Raw genomic sequence first — 21,693 nt, 5'->3', positions numbered from 1 at the left:
CCATTTTTCTTCTTTTATTAGAATTTTTTTCTTTTTCTCAAAATTTTTATCTAAAAACAAACAAAAAAAGGAAAAAAAAAAAAACAAAAAAATTCTTGGAAACTTCATGGTTCAAGTGGGGAGAAGGGAGAGGAGGAGCATGGAGCTGAGGCTCTGAGCCTCTCCAGAGAAAGTCCTCACCCTCAAAGTGCCCTCTTTGTGGGGAGAGCAGAGCCGGGGACAGCCCCCCAATGCCCAGCCTCTGTCTGAAGAGGGCAGTCACAGTGGTCCAAGGGCCAGAGGGGCTGGAGGGGGACAGGGGCCAAAGGGGTCACAGGAAGTAGTCAGCCACGGGCTTCTTGGAGGGGATGCCCCGTGTCTCTTGAGGAGCGGCCTCGAAGATGATAAAATCTTTCTGGAGATGCTCATCTAGCTCCAAGATGGCTGCCACGTTCCCACAGCTGGAAGTCGGAGGGCGGCAGTTAGAGTGTATCAGCCTAGATCCCCACCCCCTCCTGGCCCAGGCAGCTCACCGGTAGCAGTAGTTGGGTGCTGACCACACAGTGAGCACAGTCTCATTGAAGTGCCACTTGTAACCTTCCATCACCAGTTGGTGGGCACGACAGATCATGTCAATGTCGTTGGCTGCATTGAACTGGGCCACCACATCACTGCCAAATAGGTAGCCAGCTCCACGGGGGCTCACGCCCCAGCCTGTTGTGTCTGAGGCAAATGAAGGTACAGATGGGGAGAGGGTGTCTTCAAGGCCTTCTCTGGTTGCCCACTGCCCTTTGAAGGAAAATATCCTGTTTCCCTCCCCCATTTGGGCCTGTGGGGCAAGAGCACAAGGTTCGAATGTGTTCTGGGGGTCTTGGGGGACAGGACAACAAATGTTGAAGCAGATAAGCTCCGAAGGCAGACATTCCTGATGCAGGTACACACGAGAGTGAAAGGAGGTGCTTGTAAGAACCACACTGGTACAGCACGTGTGAACAAGGGCTGCTCTGGGAATGGTAACAGGGCAGTCAAGTGTGGCAGGCAGTGCGAGCCCTGGAGTGATGCCTGGGAGACTTGGCTTTCAAGCTCAGCTCTGTTCCCCATTAGCTGGGGAACCCCACAAAATGAGGGGTTCTCAAAGGTCTGTCATTCCAAGCATATGACCTCTGCAGAAGCCCCTTCACAGCGAGGAAGCCAATGATTTTGTCCTTAACATCTCTGATATACAGGCCCCAATTCCCTCTCTGGGCTCAAAGCACCAGCTACCCACGCTCCCGATCAACAGTGCCAGCTGTCCGAAGGTCAAGCATAGACTTGAGTGAAAACCAGCCTGCTCTGCTCAAGGTACTCGCTTTAACCAAAGGAACCCCCTCGGTCTCTTGCCAAGCTAAGGGTAAAGCCCAACTGCCCCTGCCCCACCTGTCTGCCCTCACCTTCAGGGTCAGACCAGAGCAGGTCACACATGGGCCCGTCGTGAGGCACCTCTTGCTTTCGGTCAATTGTCCGGATCTGGTCCAGGGTCTGGATGGAAGGGGAGAGGCCCCCGTGCACGCAGAAGATCTACAGCGGGGGAGCAAGATAGGAGGGAAGGGAGGCTCAGGCCCAGTCTCCCCCATCCCTCTCATCCCCATGGAGCCCTGCGGCCAGCCTACCTTGCCATCAATGATAGCTGACAGGCTGAGGTAGTCAAAGATCTCAGTGCAGTAGCGCCACACGGTCACTGAGCCATATTTGCGCAGGCACTCATCATAGAAGCCGTAGACCTGGGTGATCTGACGGCTCTCATGGTTGCCCCGTATCAGGGTGATTCGATCAGGATAGCGAACCTGGAGGTAAGCACCAAGGCACGGCTGGAGTCTAGGCTCTCTCTCTCTCCCTCCTTGATCTCCTCACATCTGCCAGTCCCACTCCATCCTCATCACCACCACCCTGGCCCGGATTCATGTCATCTCTCACCTGAACAATGTTGTGTTCACCTCATAGGCTCCCAGTCCCTCCTCCAGAGGATACAAAGCTGGCCCCTCCCCCGTCTCATCAACTACAAACCTAATGGCTCCTCTTTCACCCACCAGGTAGAGACCGAGTCCTTAGCAAGACCTTAAAGGCACTTTGTCATCTGGCCCCTTACCACCTGTCTCCAACCAGTGGATGCTGTATCCAGCTGAACTCAACTCTCACCACTTTCTCTGCTCCCCACTCTATGACGCCACCCCTCTGACCTCATCCTCTAGGGACCCAACCAGATGCCCCCGAGTCAAAGAAAGCTTCTCTGACCACCGCTGCCAAACAGAATCTGTCAGCACCAGCAGCACAGCTCAGAGTTGGGGGTGGACAGAGCAGGAGAGGAGGGTGGAAAGGATGCAGACAGGTAAGGCCTGAGGTAGCCCGGGTTTGGGCTCCAAAAGCCAGCAGTTCCCACCTTAAGTGCCAGCAGCAGGAGGAACGTTTCAACGCTGTAGAAACCACGATCCACAAAGTCCCCCATGAAGAGGTAGTTGGTCTCAGGGACGTCGCCACCCACCTGGGGGGAGAAACTTCTGCTTGGTCCTAAACTGTTCCCTACCCACTGTGGTGGCCCATTTCCAGTCAAATTGAAGCCCTTCTTTCACAAAAGGCCCATCAAACACCTAACTAGAGGCCTTATGCCCCTACTCCACTCACCAAATTCAAAGCTTTCTCTCTCAAAAGGGTCTTCCAGTCACCCCCCTGGTCACCTTCCCCAATGTTTACCCACACTCACTCTGAACAGCTCCTTGAGATCATAGAATTGTCCATGGATGTCACCGCATACCTGGGAAGTGAGAAGGTGGGTGGGAACTCACAGTCCAAAAGCCTTTGCTCCTAGGGGCTATCTTCAAATCACCCACCGTTTCAGTAGATCCTTATCACTTTTGTCTAAGCCTCTATTTCTCAAAATCTCTCCCACCCCAAGTTAGCATGGTCTGGAATTAATCTCCATCCCACACTGAGTGCCAACTGTTCTGTGGGCAAGGGCCAGAGCCAGGTCTTTCCAGCCAGACCTACAGCTCCTGGAAGACCTGACCCCTTCCTCGCCTTACTCCCTTCAGTAAAGTAACTAATAATACAGAACACGTAGAAACACGTGGAATAGAATCACTCACCAAATTAAGAGTCCTTCTGCCCTGGCCAAGAATATTCCTCCAAAAAATTAAGAGACCCTCCCTATAACACCTATTTCTTATAGTGAGATTCCCAAGGATAACGGGTAGATCTCTGGAGCCCACAAGACTATGAGGAATGTTCACGTGCCTGAAAGACCAAGCTAGGCTCCAGAAGGACAGAGGGTACTCACTGTGACTGGCGAGTCCACCCTCTGCACGTTGCTCTCTTCTACCAAGATCTCTCTAGAGACAGAAGACCAGGGTCACCACAGCCAGGCCAGCCCAGCCCAATTCCTGACCTTTTTTCAGGGGAGGGGAGGGGAGGATATGAGGTGGCCCTTGAACCTCTAGGGGGCAGGAGCAAGGCGTGCAATTTCCCCAGGATAAGCTGACCACTGCTTAACACCCCTCTGTAGCTCCCCGCTGCCAAAAGGCCAAAACCTAAGCTTTTGTTCCAGCTTTCAAAGCCTTTCCAAGTAGGCGGTTACTTTCCCAGCCTTGACCCTCTCTGCTGCTCTTGCACACATCCAGCACTCCCAGGAAATATCTTGCCACTCAGAGCCCTCTGCTCCTGCTGTGCCCTAAGCCTTAGACGGTGCCCTTGGCTGAGCTCTTACAGTCTCTCTCTACCCATCACAGGAGTCTTTGAGTGTTTCTCTCAGGCTGTCCAAAGGTACAGGGGGGTGCCCTAGGGAGGCTGGTCATCAATGTGATCTTCAAAGTGATACATTGTTGCTACTTTTTCATTATTTAGTTAGAGGAAGTGAGAACTTGGTTCTTTCATCTTTCCTTGCACTGCAGCCTACTTCTACTTGAATAAGCATGACATAAAACTACTGTCAGGTATAGACAACCAATTAAGTAGTATTCTATTTCCAGATCCTTTGCAGCAGTGAACATTCTATGTTCCAGGGCTGCTGGAACATGTTCCTGACACCATGTGCCAGGGCTGTAGGCTCTGCAAGAATGACGCATGCAATCAAATCACCACCTTCAAAGGCAGGCACTGTGATGATTCCTACTGCTCAGATGAAAAAAATGGCCTCAGTCATACAGATGAGACTTGAACCAAGGCCTTCTGGCTCCAGGATCTGGCTTTTATAAGCTACTCTGATTTGGCCCAGGTACCTGCTTAGCCCTCAGTCTTCTGCGTCTCCTCACTCTTCTCCCACTAGACTAGGGCTCTGTGAGCTCATAGTTTTCTATAGGTCCCTCACGGTACTCTGCATGACAAAGGAAGCTCCAGGGGCCATGCAGCAACCAGGCTCTCCCACCTATCTTGTGTTGAACATCCCTCCACATCAACTGCTTACAGTGAACTTTCCAACTGAGTTGAGAAGGTTCTTCTCATCTGACAGATAAAGAAACCGAGACTCAGAGAAAAAAGCAGCAGGATCAAGGTCACAAAGCTGGAGAGTGTCTGAATTCGAACCCAGGAGCCCAACTTCCTGAGAATTTCAGCCAGCCCCTTCCAGACTCTGGGTGAAAACCCCACCTCAGTGTTAACAGGGCCCCAGCATGGTCCGGGAATAAGGCCTACCGTCCCGCCCCAGCTCTGTCACTTGCTGCACATCACCAGCGCCCTCAGGGCTCGCGCTTGCTCACCTTTACTTCCGCAACTAACACTGCCTTTACCAAGTGCTTATCAAAGTACCAAGGCCTGCCCTAGGATGTGTGGAATCTCATTTGAGCTCCATAATGATTTCAAAGACTTGAAGAGGTAAAGTAACTTGACCAGGGTCATATTGTTTATATGTGACAAAGCTAGGGTTCACCTTGAAGACCACCTGATTCAAAACCCTCTGCTCTTTGAACATGCTAACTTTTCAATAGGAGCAAGTTCAGCTCACACCTTCAGGCCTCTGTAGTTCAAAGAGTTTGAGTCTATATACCCTCTGAGCAAGCCAAAGCTCCTGACACTACCAGCCTTGGCCTGGGCCCCTGGTGAGTGGCTAGGTGCTAGAGTTGGCCCTTCTTCAGTATGGGCCTGGGATGACAGTGGCCAACTCGGGCCTCAGTCTAGGACCTCCTAAATCTATCTCACTTTCAACTTGGCAGGATCCTCCTACCCCTCAGTCTTCCGTAGCTCCCTGCTGCCTCTCACACAGTTTTAATGTCTCTGCCTGGCTGTCCATGAGCATGGAGTATAGAAAAAGACCTGGAGCCAAAACTAACCTCCCCTCTAACTAATGTGAGACCATGGGCAAGACATTCTCCTGGAAACTCCACCATGCTATCTAAGCATTAGCTATCACCACCACCAAATTGGTCCAGGACCTATGGGGGGACTTTTATCATGACATAAAGAATAGAGCCAGACAGCAATTCGTTTAAGTCTCTAAGAATGTCAGTCAAGACTGAGAAAGCAGGCAAAACATGTGAGAGCCATAGACAAGCATTTTAAAAGCTTTGCCTATTCTCCAAACCTCTGCAGGCTTTGTCTGGCTGCTATGGGTCTCTCTGTGTGGGGCCAAGCAAATAACCTGATGGCCACAAGTTCAGAGCCCAGTTCTGCCACTTTCTCTCTGGGTGATCTGTCAAGTCACTAGGCCTGTAGGAGTCATGGCTTCCTGTTATGTAAAACGGAGCAAACAATTCCAACCTCACAAGATTACTGTGGGGAGGAAATGGATATAAATTCTTTGCCAGTACAAGGCCAGACTAGCTGCGTTGTTCAATAAATACAGGGTAGTTCTGCTGGCTTTTCTCCCACAAGTTCTCCAGCTTGGTGGAAGCCACAGTCAAACAGCCCCTCAAAGGAGGCAGGTAACTGGTATCCTCACTGTTGTCCACACATCTCAGGGCTTTCACCTACTCTCATCCTGCTTGGAATGCATTGCTCACTGGCACTGCTCTCATCACCTACCCAAATTATTTTCATCTTTGAAGGCTACCTTCTCTTAGAAGCCTTCTCTGATGACAGCACTGCCCTCTTCTTACACAGTAATAACCTGTAAGTAGTGTCAAGGTCTTATACGGTACCAAAGAACTATACTGAGCTCATCCCAAGCACCAACTTACTGACTCTCCACAACCATCTTATTAAGTACTATTATTCCTACTTTTTGGTAAAGAAAGTTTCTGAGACCTCAAGATCACCAATACAGCTAGTAAGTGGTAGATTCTAACCTACAGCCATCACATTCCAAAGTCTGGCCTCTTTACCACTACATCATCCTACTTCCCACAGAACTCTTGAGTTGGGCCTCTCTTCATATCATGCTTATTTGCTACCATTTCTGAGGCTCCCACACTGAATATGAGTGATCCAAATCCACCTTCTTGCATTATGGCCTGAAAAGGGACAGGACACGGAGAACTGGCTTCAGACTGCATTCCTTGCTGGTTGACTCCGAACATGAGAGTCCTCACCCATAAAATGGGGACAATACCACCCACTTTAAGGGATGGTCTTGGAATTAAAAGAATTTCATAAACCACAGAATCTTTAGCTTTTCTGACTCGAACTTCTGTTCTTGCTGACACTCCCTTTCATCATCTTATTCTTCAAGGCCTACTCCCAAAGTTCAGTTCCTCCAAGAAGCCTTCTCTGTACCCCCAACAGATTGGGTTGTTTCCCTGAGCTTCCTAAGTACTTCCTATAACTAACTCCACTGAAAACACATCACTTAATACTTTAAGTATCTTTATCCAGGTCTGCCTTCCCCCAACAGTCTGGTTGCTCCTCGAGAGAAGTGGTCCTATTCTGTTCTTTCCCTGGAAAAGTTTCTAGGATGAACCAGGCCCAAAGTTCTCAGTTGGGTATGCCCCAGGCCGGAACTACTGGACAGCGGCGGGGCTTCCCTTCCCCGGGGCCAGCGGGCTCACCTGGCCTTAGCGCACAGGGCCTTAACCTCGCTCTCCTTGATGAGCTCGCAGCGCCGCAGCTGCTCGATCTGCCGGTCCAGGTCGCTGATTTCCGCCATGGCCCACCCCCCCGGCGCGGGTCAGAGCCAGGGCCACCGCCCCCTCCGCACCGCACAGGGGTCTCCTGGGAAAGGCCAAGACAAGGCCGAATCAGTGTCCGTAGGGGGTGCCAGGGGGTGGGCAACTCCATTCTGGAGCTGGCTCGCCACCCCCACCTCCCCTCACATCGTCCCACAGCCCTGACCGCCTCCTGATAACTCCCGTCGAATCCCGCGGTACCGCACTAGGGACAGTGGCCAAGAGGCACCCCTGACTATTACCGCTGCTGCGACTTTGGCTCGGGCTTTCAGGGTCCCTGCCGTCCTCTTTCCCTCGGCTTTGGGCCGCCGCCACCGCCGCTTCCACTTCCGGCCCCGCCGCGGAAGCAAAGGGAGGCCAGTTCCGCCGCACGCCGGATGTGGCGTCATACACACCCTCCCCCTCCCACGCCGCGCCCTTAACCCCACCTCGGGAGCCTAAGAATGAAAATGAACCGAAGAAACCGGATGTCAGCCACGTGCGAGCGGAAGTCATTGTGTGCCAAGCCGATTGGCGCAGTGTGGACTGTTAGAGACCCCTGTTAGAGAAACAAGCTGAGGCGGGGCTCTGCCTTGTAACATTATGTTACACGGTTTTGTTTACCTGGTTTAGTCGGCCTCTCGCATTTCAGTCCCCGAGATGGAACTTTGGTTCACCCTTGCAGCCCCAGGGCTTAGAACAAGGCCTGGCACAGTCGGCATACATGCGGATTTGTTTAATGGATGAAGGAATCCCAGCCTATCTCTTTCCATGGCCACAGACAAATCTCTGCCATGGAGGACCTCTTAAGTTAAAGACAGAAAGGAATCTACCTTCCCTACACCAAGCCTGTGTCTCAGTCAACATGACCTCCCTGATTCCAGAAAGGTCCCCTTGACACCATTCAGTTACTTTGTTGTCTGCAAGTTTTATACCTTTTTTTAAGAGGAGGAAACTGGCTCACAATGGTTAAGTTCATGGTTGCATAGCTAAGAACTGGCTTTGAAATCAAGGTTGAAATTGGAACCCAGGAAAGCTGTGTACTAGTTTCTCCTCTTCTGGAACTCACTTTGTCGTGAGTCCCAAACCCATCCAAAGTGGTATTTGAATTACTCTGCTTCCCTAGTCTCTTGCTGCAGGCAGAGAAAGTGATTGGTCCCTAAGCAAACTTCGTGGTGTCTGAGCTTTTGCACAGACTGCTCCCTCTTGAAATGTCCTTTCCACTATCTTATACTGACTTCAATTTTTATTTGCTTTACCTCAGATTTTGTTCCAGAGTTGGGGGTAGGCACAGAAGGTAGAGCCAAAGTTTGGTGGGGCTCTAGGAGCAAGTTTGGTTTTGTAGGTAGGCAACAGATAAAAATACGCAGAGGAGAGGACCAAGTTCTTAATCTTCTCGAAGGTCCTAGGTAAGTCAGTTCTATACAGATTACTACACACATTTAGTAGGTCCAGAGAAATAAGAAAGGTCAAGATTTTTTTTTTCTACAAGGGAGCTCAGACAGGAAAAAGTTACTATTAAGAAATTTGGGAAGTGGGAAGACTAACTAGTTATAACTAGGATCTTTAACAGTGAAGAAGACCTGGTGTATTTACTGCTACCCCCCAGCCTGGGTGATTGGGGAAGGGTCCATGGCATAGCATAGGGTTAAGTGCAGAGCCCTCATTCTGGCTTCGTGGAATGCAGTAGAGGCTCAGTTCTTAATCTGGAACCTGGGCTCCACAGCTGTGTGTGTCCACGTTGTTGAGGGGGTGTTGGAGAGAATTCCAGGTTTTTCAAGGGGTTCCACAGCCCAAGAGGACTAAGAAACTAGTTCTAATCCCATTTCCTATTAAGATTGGAAGATGGACAAGCTGGACAGTGTAGAGAAACATACATTAATAAATAATCTTGTTTCCACCAAGAAACAGTGTGTACTCCTGCGGTGTAGCCTTAAGCATAAATTGGGACTTACAGCACCTACTCATATAGAACATTTACCTTGTTGCCTGGCTTACAGACACAGGAAATCTTGGCTTTTGTCAGTGCGTTTTTGTCACAGGGGCCTTCTGCACCCGTGAGTTCTGGGCCTAAAAGTGAGGCTGAGCCTGTAGCCTCCTAAGACTAGCAGTTACATACATACTCCCCAACTATGAGCCTTATCTGATGCTGTTGGCAGGAGTCATCCTTGGTGGTTCAAAGAAAATGTCACAAGCTCTCCTCTCGAAGCCCTGGGCAATCATAAAAAGAAATAGGAAGGTCCTACCCCATCCCTTTTACCTTTTTCCTGTCCAAGAAGAAAGAACATAAAACAAGGGCTCTTTCTTCTGGGCTCTGCCACTTCCTCAGACCCTCCCCTGGCCAGATACTATAGACACAGACAACAAACTCCCCCTTAAATAGTTGTTTATTGGCAGTGGGCTGGAAAGGGCGATGGAGTTAGCATTCACAGACAACACCACGCACCAATGTCACAAGGGAGGTAAGAGTGATGGGAAAGAGGAGCCTGGAGCCCCGGATGAGGCCCCCTCTTCAGGTGTGTGGAAGCGGGCAGGGCCTGGAGTGTTGAGGCGGCCTTGGAACACCTCCGCTTAGTAGGCATGGTTAGATATGAAGAGGGACTGGCTGGCTGCAGCCCCGGCCTGACCACTTGGGGTGTACTTTCCTTGGCAGGCGAGGCTGTTGGCCTAAGAGGGAGAGGAGCCAGTGAGAAGTTCTGTTCTCAGAATGCCGTCCACCCCAGCACTCTGCCTGCCTCCCGCCCCATCCTCACCAGTGCTCGCTTGACATATTCCTCCTGGGCAGCCTTCAGGTTCTCCTTCTTTCCACCCCAGGCCTTCAGGGCAGAGGCCTGCAGGGCTCGGCCATAGGAAAAGGTCAGGGCCCAAGGCTTCAGCAGGGGGCACTTGTTGATTGCATTGAGGTTGATGGATGCCTCCTCCTCACTCTGACCTCCAGATAAGAAGGTGATCCCTGTAAAACAAGGGGTGAATGTGAAGAGGAGTCATAGTCAGAGACCAGTAGGAGTCCCTAGCAGCTGACCTGGAAAGCAGACCAATGGGCATAAGGATTATGGGTATAGTTTGTCTCCCAGAGGGCAAAATGAGGGCTTGGGGTTTACCAGGGACAGCAGGGGGCACTGTGCGGCGCAGCGCTGTGACAGTTGCCATGGCAATCTCCTCGTTAGAAAATTTCTGGGTGCAGGCATGGCCTGGGGTGACCATATTAGGCTTCAGCAAGGTGCCTTCCAGGTAGATGTGATGATCACTCAGAGCCTTGTAGACAGCAGCCAGCACCTAGAGTAGGGCAGGACCAAAGTGAGATGAAGTACGGGAACAGGCGTCAGACCCAGCTGCCTAGCCCACCGCACTGCCCAGGCATGCAGGCAACCTACCTTTTCAGTTACATACTGACAGCGCTTCAGGTCGTGGTCCCCATCAGGGAGGATCTCAGGCTCCACGATGGGCACAATGCCATTCTATGGGGTGAGGGATAGGGTAGCCATGAGGCCTCCTAACCCAGAGCCTTACTGACAGCTCTCCACAGACATTAGCCAAGGTCTTATCTCCATAAAGACAGAGAAACTCATGGTTTCAAAGCCCTCAGCTTTGTAGGGCTGTCGGATCTCTTCAGATCTACCCACAAGCCCTGTCCTGCCCTTCTGTTCAGAGTCTTCAAATGTCCTCTACAGGCCCAAGCCTAATGCCTGGTGAGGATCTGGAATGGCTGCTTTGGGGGAGGCAGAAATCTTGGCAGATGGGTGGCAGGCTACCTGATACTCTGGAACCAGCTGAGGTGGGAGCTGGCCTGAAAGGGACACGCAGGCCTACCTGCTGGCAGATGCTGGCATAACGGGCCAAAACATTGGCATTTTCCATGATGGCAAGGGCTGAGGGAGTGTGTTCCCCAATCTTCAGCACACAGCGCCACTTGGCAAAGTCAGCTCCATCCTTCTTGTACTGAGCACAGCGCTCAGACAGCCCATCCAATCCTGGAGAGAAGATGGAAAAGTCATGGCATGGCAAAGGAGGCGGCAGGTGGTACCCCCTCATCCTGAGCACCGAGAGGGGCACCAACCTGAGTGGGTTGGTCAATATGGCAAGAAGCCAAACAGTTCTCACCTTGGGTGGTAGTCTCGCCATTTGTTCCTGCCAGGGGTACCACACCCTTGTCTACCTGTTGGGGTTGGTCAACAACATAAAACAGAGGAAGTGACCTCTAGGACCCTTTTCTCCTCTAGGGCCCCACTCCGCCCCCAACTTTACTTAATCTCTCAAGCTGCATCTCTTGTTCTGCAAATGTTTTCACTTAGTTACAGTATCTGATCCTGTCAGACAGACTACATGGGGATACTATTTGACAGAGAGCCTGGGCTCCTACCACTTCCTAATTCTGTGAGCAAAACACTTTGCCGCCTTGAGCTTCTGGTTTTTCATCTGTACAAAGAGGGTAATAACTTGCTCTTACAACTTCAAGGATTAAAAATGCCAAGGAGGACCCACAGTTCCGACCTTTCCTTACACGTGATCTGGGGCAGACTCTAGGTGCCCAAGTCTCCTGGCACCTAGCCCAGTGTTCAAACCAGAGCCTATTACTCTGGATTTCCTTCTTGTGGACCAATCTCAAATCTCACATCATGAGGCCCAGCCTCCTCACCTTGATGCCCACAACACCGCCCTTGGATTTGATAACTTGGGGGAAGGGACGCCCATCATCTGCCTTCTGATAAAGCGTCTCATGGAAGAGGATGACACCCCCAATGCAGGGATTCACACGGTCATCGGCAGTCAGCAGCAGCTGGCGGTAGAAGCGACGGTTCTCCTCGGTGTTCTCAGTGCCAATGGACTGCAGCCGCTTGGCAATGCTCCCTGGAAGGGACCATCACATGGTAATAAAGGGATCGGCCTGTCACCCCCAACCCTGGGCCTTCCTCCTACTGTGTCCTGTCCATACCAGTGGACTCATCTGCAGCCAAGATGCCTTTGCCTGGAGCCACAATGCGGTGAGCAATGTCAGACAGCTCTTTCTTCTGCTCCGGGGTCAGCGCTGGGTATTGGTAGGGCATGGTGCCTGTCAGTTCCTGGGCAAAGGAGACAGAGCGGGGAGGACCAGTTTGCTAGGTCTTTCTGTGGTCTCCCAATGAGCAGGGCCCCTTACCTGGAGGTCAGGGCAAATGTTCCCTACCTCCTCTGCCCCACACCCAGTAGGTCTTAGATCACTTCCTGTCCCCAGCTCTCCCCTACACCCGACTTCCCTAAACTAGGCCTGCCTCTTGTACCTTTCCTAACTCTGTTTGTTGCTGGGTGTTGCCCAGCTGAGGGTGGGGTTGCATACTGGCATCTGGGGTAAAGGAATAGGCCAGAGCCATGGACAGATGGCTCATGTAGAAGCTGGACCCTTCTGGCTTGCGCCTTGCCATGGGGTCACCTTGCCTAGAAGCAAAATTGAACCAAAGTATTTTAGAATTTAGAGGTCATGCATAAGGCGAAGGGCCCAACCCCCTCATTTGAAAGGACCCAGAGAAGAGAAAGGTCTTTAAGTCACACAGCAACCCAAGGGCCAGAACTGAGATAAGAACCCAGATCTTCTGACTGCCACTGAGGTGTCCCTTCCAATCCACCCAAGATCCCAGAGCTGGGACAGGCATCAACACCTCAAGGACATCCCAAGGTCAGGCGTTTGGAAAAGGGTGTTAAGGAAATGGTGGGAGGTAATCAGAAGCCTAGGAAAGGGCAGCAGAGGAAGCCCTGCCTGAGGTGGAAGGGGGTGAGGTCTGTGGATCTCACTGCTCATGAAGGGTAAAGAGAGTGGAGGAGAGGCAAGCGCCCCACCCCTTCCCTAAAAAAGGCTCCTGTCTGCTCGCAGGGCTGCAGCTGCTCCAGGCTCAGAATCAAGGTCATCCGATAAGGAAAGATAAAAAAAAGTGTTAATGGGGCATCAGGCGCTGCCAAGGAGACTCCCCTCCTCTCCAGGGGCGCCGGTCTCCCGGGGTAGGGGCCAACCACATGCTTTCAGGAACCCAGAGGTAGTATATGAGCCGGCTCCCAAACCCTCGCTGCCTCGGGGCCAGTATCCTTTGCACCAGGGGTCCCAGCAAGAAAATGGGAGGGGGAATGGCCCTTCATCTCGCATGCTTCCTCCCCCGCCGTGACTCAGCGCGCAGAGCCGCCGCATTGCGCAGTAAACCGAGGGAGCTCTAACTGGAGAGGATTGGGGAGCCTGGGCTGGGAGCGCGTATGTATGTGGTGATGGTGTGTGTATGGGGGGAGGCTCCGTGCTGACGCCCGACCCGCCACGGCCTACAGGATCTTTCTCCACGGTCCCTGACCTTCGCACGTGGCGAAGGGCGCTCACCTGGCAGAGTAGAGGGGCTGGTTTGCCCGGTGCAGCGGTGGAGGGCAGCGGGTTGGCGAGTGGACTGAGGGAGCGAACGCAGCGGTCGTCACCAGCACCCCGGTTCTGCGGCGCGTTCCAAGCGGAACGCGGCCTATTCAGCTCCCGAGGGGGCGGCACAGGGGGCGGGAAGGAGGCGGTATCAAGCCATATAAGGGCAGAGCTCCGCCCTCTGCCGGGGTTTTTTTCCTTTACTGGAGCCCGAGGCGTCCTGGTGTCCAATTGCAGGCGATGAATTGTGGGAGCGGCCGCCCCCGAAAGGCGAAGCCGGTAGGCGGCTCTTGGGCGGGGACAGTGCAGCCAGCACGCGAGCCCTCCCCCATCCCCTTAGGACGTGACTCTGACCACATCCCGCGGTCCCGGCCCTCCCTCTCTTCTCCGCCTGGCGCGCTGAGGCTCGGTGACTCAGCCGGTTTCTGGCACCGGAGATGGGCGAGGGAGGGGGTATAGGAGCCCGAGAAGATGGAGGCTCAGCGTCCCCTCTCAGGCCCGGCCCACCCGTTTCCGGCCTGCGCTGATGCAGTGTGAGTCTTTGCCACCGAACCTAGAGCTTAACCTCCGCCGGCCTCACCCGCAGCCTGGACTTGCGGGCTCTGGGGCGCGGGGCCGCTCCTCCCTGGGTCACTAGCCCAGGCATAAGCGGTGGGAGAAAGGGCGGTGAGTGGACGTACAGCAAGAGCAAGGAAGCAGCTGGGATGGCAGGGGGCAGTGGTTCTGGGAGTCCCACCCAGGCGGGTGTGTCCCTCATGCTCCGGGGGCCTCTAGAGCCAGCCTTGCCCGTGCTCCGTCCGGGGCTGGACTGCCTGAAGTTCGGCCGCCTCGCAAAGCCGGACCACGCGGAAAGTGGCCGGCCGCGCTCGGCGCAAGCAAGTCTGGGGATGGGAGGCCAGAGTCCCTGCTAAACGTTTCACTTGTACCTGACATCCCACTCCAGAATAAAATCTGGCTGCCAGCTGGTCCTCCTCCCCCAGACAAGGTCTCCCCTTCTAATCCGGACGCCTTTGGCCCAACCCCACCCCCGCTCGGTCCTACTGGCGCCCACCTGAGGAGGCCGAAGGAGCGGGCAGAGCCTGGTCAGCAGCGAGTGAGCCACGCCACACCCGGCTGGGTTATAAAGCAGTTTCCACCCTCCCCCCAACCAATGTCCCCAACCTTCTCCAGTGACTCTTGCCCTTTCCACGCCACGGATCCCCTGGCAAGGACCTATATTTAGGGAAACCTGAAGCCCCTGGCATTCACGCCAGCGTGGGGCCTAAAGTGAGGGAAGAGAGAGGGAGCTGTGGGCCTGCCCTATTTTGAGGGTCAGGGGAGGCTCCCTGCTCACTCACCTGTGCTTCAGAGTAAATTTCTTCCTTGAAAATCCAGACTGAGGCCCTCAAACTGTTGTCAAGAGAAATACATCTTTGGACAGAGATCTGTGGAGAAAGAGGGGAGAGAAAGGGGACTCAGCCCATGTGGCCTCCCCTGCCTCCTCTGATCCTTTCCCTGTCTGGGCTCTGATGGGGGCTGTTAGGATTCTCCGGAGCTTATTTCTTTAGAGGGAGAGCGGATGCAGGCACTACACTCACATCTCAAAATAACCAAGAACGAGCCCGATCCTGTCTGATCCTGGAAGTTAAGCAGGGTCGTGCCTGGTTAGTACTTGGATGGAAGACCACCTAGGAAGACCAGGTGCTGTAGGCATAAAAAATAAGGGATTGTAAACTGACAAGGTCTTTGTAATCTGTGAGGTCAACCAAGGGTTGCCTCGCCAAAAAAATAAAAATAAAAAATAAATTACCAACCAACCAACCAACCAAGAACCCATGGACCAAGTGTGCTGAGGTGCCCCTATATCCTGATGCTCAAGGCTCAAGTTCCTCCCATAATGCTGTCTGGTGAGCAGTATCCCCACCCTCACCTTCAAACATGAGTTTACTTGGGGAAGGGAAGAAGGGGCACCTGTCAGAGCACTAGTCCCTCTCCCTTCTGGCCCTACAAAGGGGCTGCAGTCCAGCCGGCCAAGGGCTCTTTGAGTCCTGCTCTGCCAGGAGCCAAGCTCTCTCCACAGCTGGTTCCCAGGCCAGTGAGTTGGGCTGGCCACTTGTGGTTCTAGTGGCCTGGAGAAAGGTGTCCTGAGGCCCCTCAGAGAAGAGGGCATATGAGCCCTGGGGGCTGGCCGCTCCCCAGAGGGCAGGGACTTTGGATCCTCATCGGAGCTTGATCTCAAAGCAGAGACAGTTGAGGCTCTGGCAGTCAGGAAGTTGGCACGCGCAGGCACAGTCGCAAAGTGGGCAGCAACTAGGGCAGCGAGGGGCCCAACCCTGAGGGAGAAAAGAAAAGAGGTGGGCAGGAGGAAGGGAGACCAGAACTTGAAGCTGGTACCCTCTTGAGGGAGAAGGGAACAAGCCCAGAAAGGCCCGTGTGCCTAGTGGAACAGAGTACCATCCACTATTCCTGATGAACAAATCAATTCCCTGTGCTGTTGAGAAATCAGCAAGGAGGTAATGTTCCAAACAACTGAGTTCAGGATCTGGAAGTAATAATTATTCAGGCGGTTCTCTCTTTCTTCCATTTTATGAGCAAGGAGACTGGAGGACCAGAGAACAACTGGCCTGGTCCCATGCTAGAATTTGGGTGTCCCAATGTTCAGCTCAGTGATGGTTCTACCGCATCATTGCCCCATGCAATTAAAAGTCAACAGACAGGGAAAGTAAACATACATTTTCTGTCCATGATGAAAATAATTTGCCGGTTTTGTGGATTTCTTGACATGAGACCAAACTGCAGGATCTCATTCATCATTCATTTCTGAGCACCTACTCTGATCAAGGCACAGTCTGCATTTATGCATGGATTTTTTAAATCTTTCTAGTTTTCTTTGAAAATGGTAATTTGCATATTTAAAAAATTTTAATGTCCTCAAAAGAATTACATCTATTTTAATTATCAGAACCTTGAGTAGGGCGCCTCTTTAGCAAGTAGGAAGTGGAGGCTCAGAGAAGGGAGTGACTGCCTAAAAGAATGAGAAATACAACTAGAGAATGCTGCTGCGAGGGACCTGCCTGTCTGCTTCCAGTCCCGAGATCCCCCTCAACCCCATTGCCTCCCAGCACCAGGAATGGCAGCTTCTTTCTGGGTCTGCAAGGGCAGGGACAGTTCACCACATGTCTCCACTGAGTTAGCATGGGGACTCAGGCTCAGCAATGAATGTTGAATGAATAGATGAACCAAAGCACATCATTTTTCCCTCTTTAAGCAAAGAAGAGAAAAGAGGGCTTCGCAGTTCCCAGGGGAAACAGAAGGTCTGCCTCTTAGGGAATAGGAACAGCATGTCCTTAGAGACAGGAAGGGAGAACAGCCTACTCCAACCCACTCCTCTCCTGCCCTGGGACTAGGGCAGAGATGATCTGAGACTGCTTCAGGCATGGACTGGAGTCAGGCCAAGTGGCTGGAGTGGGACATGCCCAGGATATGTGACAGAAGATTGGCTCCTTGAGGCCTGAGGCAGAGCTAGTGACAGTCACAGTTGCACAGCTCAGACACCGGGCCAAGCCAAGAATAGGGGAATGACCTTTTGAGCAGCTGAGGTTTCTGGGGTGCAGTGTCAGATGACTGGTGAGATCAGATAGCACTAGGGGCTCCAATGAGGGGAGGGGATCTAGCGGCTGCAGAGAAAGGGGTGTGAATTGGGCTGGAGCTACTGCCAACAGAAGTGGCTCTCAAGGAGGAGACTAGACATGGTAGAAGGGAGAGAGAACAAAGTGGTTTCCTTCCGTTGAATGAAGGTGTGGTTTGGAGTCTCTGGAGAGTCCCAGTTTGGGAATGAAGTGGGTTCTGTGGGTTTTGGGAGGACCACACTGTGCCCAGAATTGGTGGCTGAGAAAGGCTCCTTTGCCTTCACTTCAGAGAAGGTATTAAAAGCTCTTGGCTCTGTCCATTAGATGGGTTTAGATCTAGTCATTAATAACTGGTTAATGGATATCTTGACTCTCACGGGCAGCCAGGTGACTTCTGGAAGGAATCTGCTGTTTAAGTACATTAAGCAAAGACTCCACAAGAATGTTAACCCTTGTGTTTCTCTAGGCTCTGCAGTTTTTCACTTTGATTTCTTTTGCTTTGATTTTGTAAAGGCCATCCATCTTTAGAGCTCAGGCCCAGCTTCAAATCTAATTCAGGCCCAGGTTTGGCTAATTCATGTTTCCTCATCTCAGAACCCACGTCATAAGGTCACTGTGGGGAATTAACAGGAAGAAGTAAGCATGAAGCCTGGTGTTTGGTGAACACTCAATAGATGGGAGCTATTCTCACTGTCACAGCCCGTTCCTCTTAGTGGTTCTTTACCCTGGTGTGGGGCAGGATCACATGAGAACTTGTTAAAAACTCAAACTCCAATCTAATCCCAGACCTGCTGAGTCTGGGGCCTGGATGCCTGGCTGTTTAAGCCTCATACCTGCTTCTGATCACACACAAGGCTGAGAACCAACCACTGCACTCTATCACATTATTTCTTGCACTGTTATAATTGCCTTATTTCTCTTTGTCCTTCACTGGCATGTAAGCCCTGCGAGGCTGGGACCACGTCCATCTTGTTCTGCTGTGCTCCTAGGGTCCAGCACAGTGCCTCAACAAGACTCCATAAATCTTTGGTTAAGGGAATCAATAAGTGAATGAATGAACTAGATCCTCCTGACATGCCTGTGATAGAAATAGAACAGGCAGGTTTCTCCCCCCGAAAGAAAGAGAAGCCTGGGTTTGTGTCTTGGCCCAGGCCTCAGGCAAGTCACTTGAGCCTTGTGAGCTTCAGTTTTTGCAGCTGTGAAGTAGGCAAGAACTTTGTAATATTTGTGGTTGTTATTGTTACAAAGGAAACTGAAGAACAGAGACTTTAATGCACCAACTATAGTCAGCCCAAGTTATGAATTTGCTTAGTCTTTTATCCTTGCTCTTTCCTTCTAGGGAAGGTCATCACTTCAAGGACAGTAGCTTCTGTCTAAATTGCTGAGCCCCAAACAGTTATTGCCCAGGAAGATGGCTGATTACACTGAACATCTTTAAAACCAAAAATGCAAAAATGGCCTGTTCTCCGCAAGCCAGGCTTCTCCCTGAGGACTGTTCCAACACACTATGTAGCAATTTGCTATGCAAGACTCTACTGTGTAATATTGGAGAAGCGACTAAACTTTTCCAAGCCAATTGATTCCCCTGTGAAAGGAGAGTATGAATACTTAACCTATCTACATGTACAGGCATGGATAGGTGGCCAAGGTGTGATGTCAAGTTAAAAAGGGCAAGTAGCAGTTGTGATGAAACAGTCTATGTGGTATGACCCATTTTTACCAAATAATAGTAAAATACAGCAGTGATAGTACTGTATATTAGCATATGAAAGACATACACAAAACATAGCAACCTTGGTTAGAGAGCTGATTTATAAAGTACCTTGTACTTTCTATGTATTTCTACATACATACTTTGTAATTAATGCTTTTTGTAATCAGCAAAATATACATACAGGTTTTTAAAAAACACCCAGCTCTCTGGGTTGTTGAGAAAGTAATAATATCAATAAAGTGGCACAGCATCTGGAACATACTTTTCACTCAATAAACAGAAAGAGCTCTCTGAGAGGTTCTGTTTAACTACCATTTGCAGAAGTGATTATATACCCTGCATGTTACACACATCGCCTTTTCCAGCTGCCACCCTGTTTTCTTTTCACCCTGCCTTCATTACTAGAAAGTATCTGATATGTTATTCATGTTGTTTTTTGCTGTCTCCACCTGACCCAGTACCTGGAATTGTGCTTGGCCTAGAATAGGTGCTGAACAATAAATGTTGAACAACAAACAACAAAAAAAATGCACAGATAGTGCTTGTACCAGGGCTCAGGAGGTCAGGAGATAGGGTGAGAACTCACAGCTTCCGTGGGCTGGGGGCAGCAGGCATCCAGGTAGTGGGCTGGGCTAGGCAGAGGGAAGTTGCAGGCTTCTGCACAGGTCCAGCAACAGTCTTGGGGCCTGGAGGCGCCTTGCTTCCTGCAGGGGAAGCTGCAGCCAGTACAGCAGCCCTGGGCCTAGGAGATGACAGGGCTCAGAATCTGGGCCAGGTGGCAAGTAGAGACAGCCAAGACAAGGTTTTGGGGAGAGGGGCAAGAGGAGGTTCAGCAAGTAACAGCAGAGGAGGGACTTTTTTGGTCTCATGGAAGGGACAGATGTGGGGACTAAATAAATGGCAAGGAGTCTCAGGGTAAGGGCATGCAGATGAGGGCACAGATTTACCAGGTTCCTTTTCCCCAGAGCCCACTCTTCAGCCCCCACGAGGCCCCTCACCAGCAGGCAATGCCTAGTCAACAGCACTAGGCCCAGCAACAACAAATAGATGCCCACTGCGATGAAGACGATGGCAGGAATGGGGAGCAGCAGGGAAGGACTGCTGACAGGAGCTGGGGCTGGATTCCACGGGCTAGAGGAGGCCTGAATGAGCACAGGAGGAAGGAGTGACAAGGAGCTGGGAGGGGCTGCAGGAACACAGAAATACCAAGAGGGACACGGAGGTGGCTGGGAAAAGGAACAGCCACCAGATAGTGGGGAGTGAGTCAATAGGACTACACTCTCTTGCCCCCCAAACCTGCCTTTCCCCGTCATCCCCATTTTAGCACCATCAGGGTGTGTTGGTCATTCTGGACTTTACCAAGACTTACTGAACTTCTTTTCAGAATGTTTCTTCAAAGGACCTCTTGTCTCTGATTCATTATGATTCCTCAGCCAACGTTACTGACCCTTAACTGTTTTCGTCCCTTTCCACACCAGCTGTCCTTGTGACTCTCTCCTTTCCTTACAATCCATCATTGGCTCCCAGGGACTCAATCTAAACTTATCTCAGTGGCAAAGGCTCCGTCTAGCCCTACCTGCCTCTCCCACCTTCCCCCTTCACACTCCAGCCATACTGAAGTTCTAGCAGTTCCCCAAATGCCCTATCCTCTCTCACACCCCCCAGGTCTCTGTCCTGATGTTCCCTTTGCCTCGTCCATCTTGTTCTGCTGTGCCCCTAGGGTCCAGCCTTTTTCTCCTTGTTTTCTTGGCAAACTCATCTTGTCAGGAAGAGTGGGAAAGTGCTCTCCTGCACCAAGTCCATCCCTGGCATTCTTTCTCAAAGCTCTTGTCCTGAGCTGCAAGGGTCTATGTTGAGGAAAGAGCCCCCTTTCCAGTTCCCGAAGGCAGGCAAAGTCAGGGTGAGTTTAGGGCGCTGAGAGGGTCTAGGACTCACGTCCATGGGGCAGGACAGCGCCAGTCAGTTCAGGAGCTGCAGAGGAAAGAGTCGAGGGCTTCAAAGGCTGAGAAGGGCCCCTAGACTGGGGTGCCCACTCTCTTCTTCCCACTTCCGGTTTGGGGAAACTGAGGCCCAAAGATGGCCCCTAGTCTGGACAGTGAGGATCCGGACGGATTCGAGGGTGACGCCTCCCTCGCAGACCTCAGCCCGACCCAGGCCACCGATGTCCCAACACCCCGGCTCCCTCCATCGACCCATCCGCAGCACCTGCACCCTCAGGACCGAGGGCAGTTCGCGGATTCCGCGCCGCGTAGAGTCCAATTGGCCATGGCGGCCGTGCTGTCCAGAAGCCAATCGCGGTTTCCTGCTGTTGTCATGGGGACAGAACGCCGCTTCTACGGCGGCCGCCGAGACCCAAATCCCTTTTCCCCACCTCGCTTTCGTAGCCAATCCTCTACGTCTACCAGTTCTCTGTCGCAGTCCTCCGCTGCCACCCTCCTGGGTAGGATCCTGGAATCATATGCTGGCTCCCGCTACAAAGGGAAGACTAAACCTCCAGCCCACTCCACCAACTTGCTGTGACTTCGGGCAAGACACTGAGCCTCGCTGAGTCCATTTCCCCCTCTGTAAAAGGAGGACCCGCCTGCCTCACAGGGATGTTGTAAAAATCAAAGCTACGTGCGTGTCTGGATTTATCCTTCATATTTTTTCAAACTGACTCTAGTCGTTTTCATTGATAGTGCCGGAATTTAAGACTTCATCCTGATTTCTTGAACTTTCACATCATTGTCCAAAGTGACTTCCTCCCACCCACAGTAGGTCTTGTTCCTTTTCTATTTTTAAACCTCGGAAAGCTCACCACTGACTCCAGGATAAAGCCCAAATACTTTAGCTGACTGTCAACACCTTCCAGTCTGTGCCTTGCCTATCTTCCATTGATTCAATCCCAAACATCGCACTGGGTGCCAAGCACTGCTCTAGGCTCTGGGTCTGTAGCAGAGAATAAGGCAGACAAATTTCCTCTCTTGTGTTGCTTATATTCCACTG

General features: G+C 51.8%; 2 protein-coding genes and 1 non-coding gene across 7 annotated transcripts; all 3 read right to left on the bottom strand.

Annotated features, from left to right (window-relative positions):
- Position 1: 1 nt before the first annotated feature.
- Positions 2-7,422, bottom strand: PPP4C (protein phosphatase 4 catalytic subunit). 2 transcript variants are annotated; one of them, XM_011378729.2, is made up of 9 exons: positions 7,286-7,422; positions 6,927-7,089; positions 3,290-3,341; positions 2,717-2,767; positions 2,396-2,497; positions 1,629-1,802; positions 1,410-1,536; positions 513-702; positions 2-440 (listed from the first exon to the last, which is right to left on the bottom strand). In XM_011378729.2, the coding sequence occupies exons 2-9, from the start codon at positions 7,022-7,024 to the stop codon at positions 311-313; spliced, it is 924 nt and encodes a 307-aa protein (XP_011377031.1). In that variant the 5' UTR covers positions 7,025-7,089; positions 7,286-7,422; the 3' UTR covers positions 2-310. The 2 variants fall into 2 exon arrangements, with proteins under 2 accessions (XP_011377031.1, XP_023378271.1); XM_023522503.1 differs by lacking the exon at positions 2,396-2,497 and having other exon boundaries at positions 87-440.
- A 1,969-nt stretch (positions 7,423-9,391) lies between these two features.
- On the bottom strand, positions 9,392-14,805 carry ALDOA (aldolase, fructose-bisphosphate A). 4 transcript variants are annotated; one of them, XM_011378727.1, is made up of 10 exons: positions 13,357-13,602; positions 12,281-12,434; positions 11,956-12,082; positions 11,659-11,870; positions 11,124-11,178; positions 10,833-10,993; positions 10,397-10,480; positions 10,124-10,298; positions 9,776-9,975; positions 9,392-9,689 (listed from the first exon to the last, which is right to left on the bottom strand). In XM_011378727.1, the coding sequence occupies exons 2-10, from the start codon at positions 12,419-12,421 to the stop codon at positions 9,594-9,596; spliced, it is 1,251 nt and encodes a 416-aa protein (XP_011377029.1). In that variant the 5' UTR covers positions 12,422-12,434; positions 13,357-13,602; the 3' UTR covers positions 9,392-9,593. The 4 variants fall into 4 exon arrangements, with proteins under 4 accessions (XP_011377029.1, XP_023378269.1, XP_023378270.1 ...); XM_023522501.1 differs by lacking the exons at positions 12,281-12,434; positions 13,357-13,602 and adding an exon at positions 14,724-14,805; XM_023522502.1 differs by lacking the exons at positions 12,281-12,434; positions 13,357-13,602 and adding an exon at positions 14,438-14,568.
- A 4,651-nt stretch (positions 14,806-19,456) lies between these two features.
- Positions 19,457-21,036, bottom strand: LOC105304560. Its single transcript, XR_002776918.1, has 3 exons — positions 20,914-21,036; positions 20,644-20,679; positions 19,457-19,850 (listed from the first exon to the last, which is right to left on the bottom strand). It is a non-coding gene; the product is annotated as an uncharacterized LOC105304560 (transcript).
- Between the last annotated feature and the right edge of the window lie 657 nt (positions 21,037-21,693).

The sequence above is a fragment of the Pteropus vampyrus genome, unplaced genomic scaffold (assembly GCF_000151845.1).
Source record: "Pteropus vampyrus isolate Shadow unplaced genomic scaffold, Pvam_2.0 Scaffold347, whole genome shotgun sequence".
NCBI lineage: Eukaryota > Metazoa > Chordata > Mammalia > Chiroptera > Pteropodidae > Pteropus > Pteropus vampyrus.
The sequence above is the reverse complement of the archived record's forward strand: the minus strand, read 5'-3'. Positions and strand labels throughout refer to the sequence as shown.

Bases quoted from the DNA above. Each gene is read 5' to 3' on its own strand.
- ALDOA (XM_011378727.1), bottom strand. From the start codon at position 12,421: ATGGCAAGGCGCAAGCCAGAAGGGTCCAGCTTCTACATGAGCCATCTG. The intron at 11,871-11,955 runs GTATGGACAGGA...GGTCCCTTCCAG, and splicing joins GGCTGCAGATGAGTCCACTG to GGAGCATTGCCAAGCGGCTG. The intron at 9,976-10,123 runs GTAAACCCCAAG...CTTGTTTTACAG, and splicing joins AGTGCCCCCTGCTGTCCCTG to GGATCACCTTCTTATCTGGA.
- PPP4C (XM_011378729.2), bottom strand. From the start codon at position 7,024: ATGGCGGAAATCAGCGACCTGGACCGGCAGATCGAGCAGCTGCGGCGC. The intron at 1,537-1,628 runs GTAGGCTGGCCG...CCCCCGCTGTAG, and splicing joins CAGCTATCATTGATGGCAAG to ATCTTCTGCGTGCACGGGGG. The intron at 703-1,409 runs GTGAGGGCAGAC...CATTTGCCTCAG, and splicing joins GCTCTGGTCTGACCCTGAAG to ACACAACAGGCTGGGGCGTG.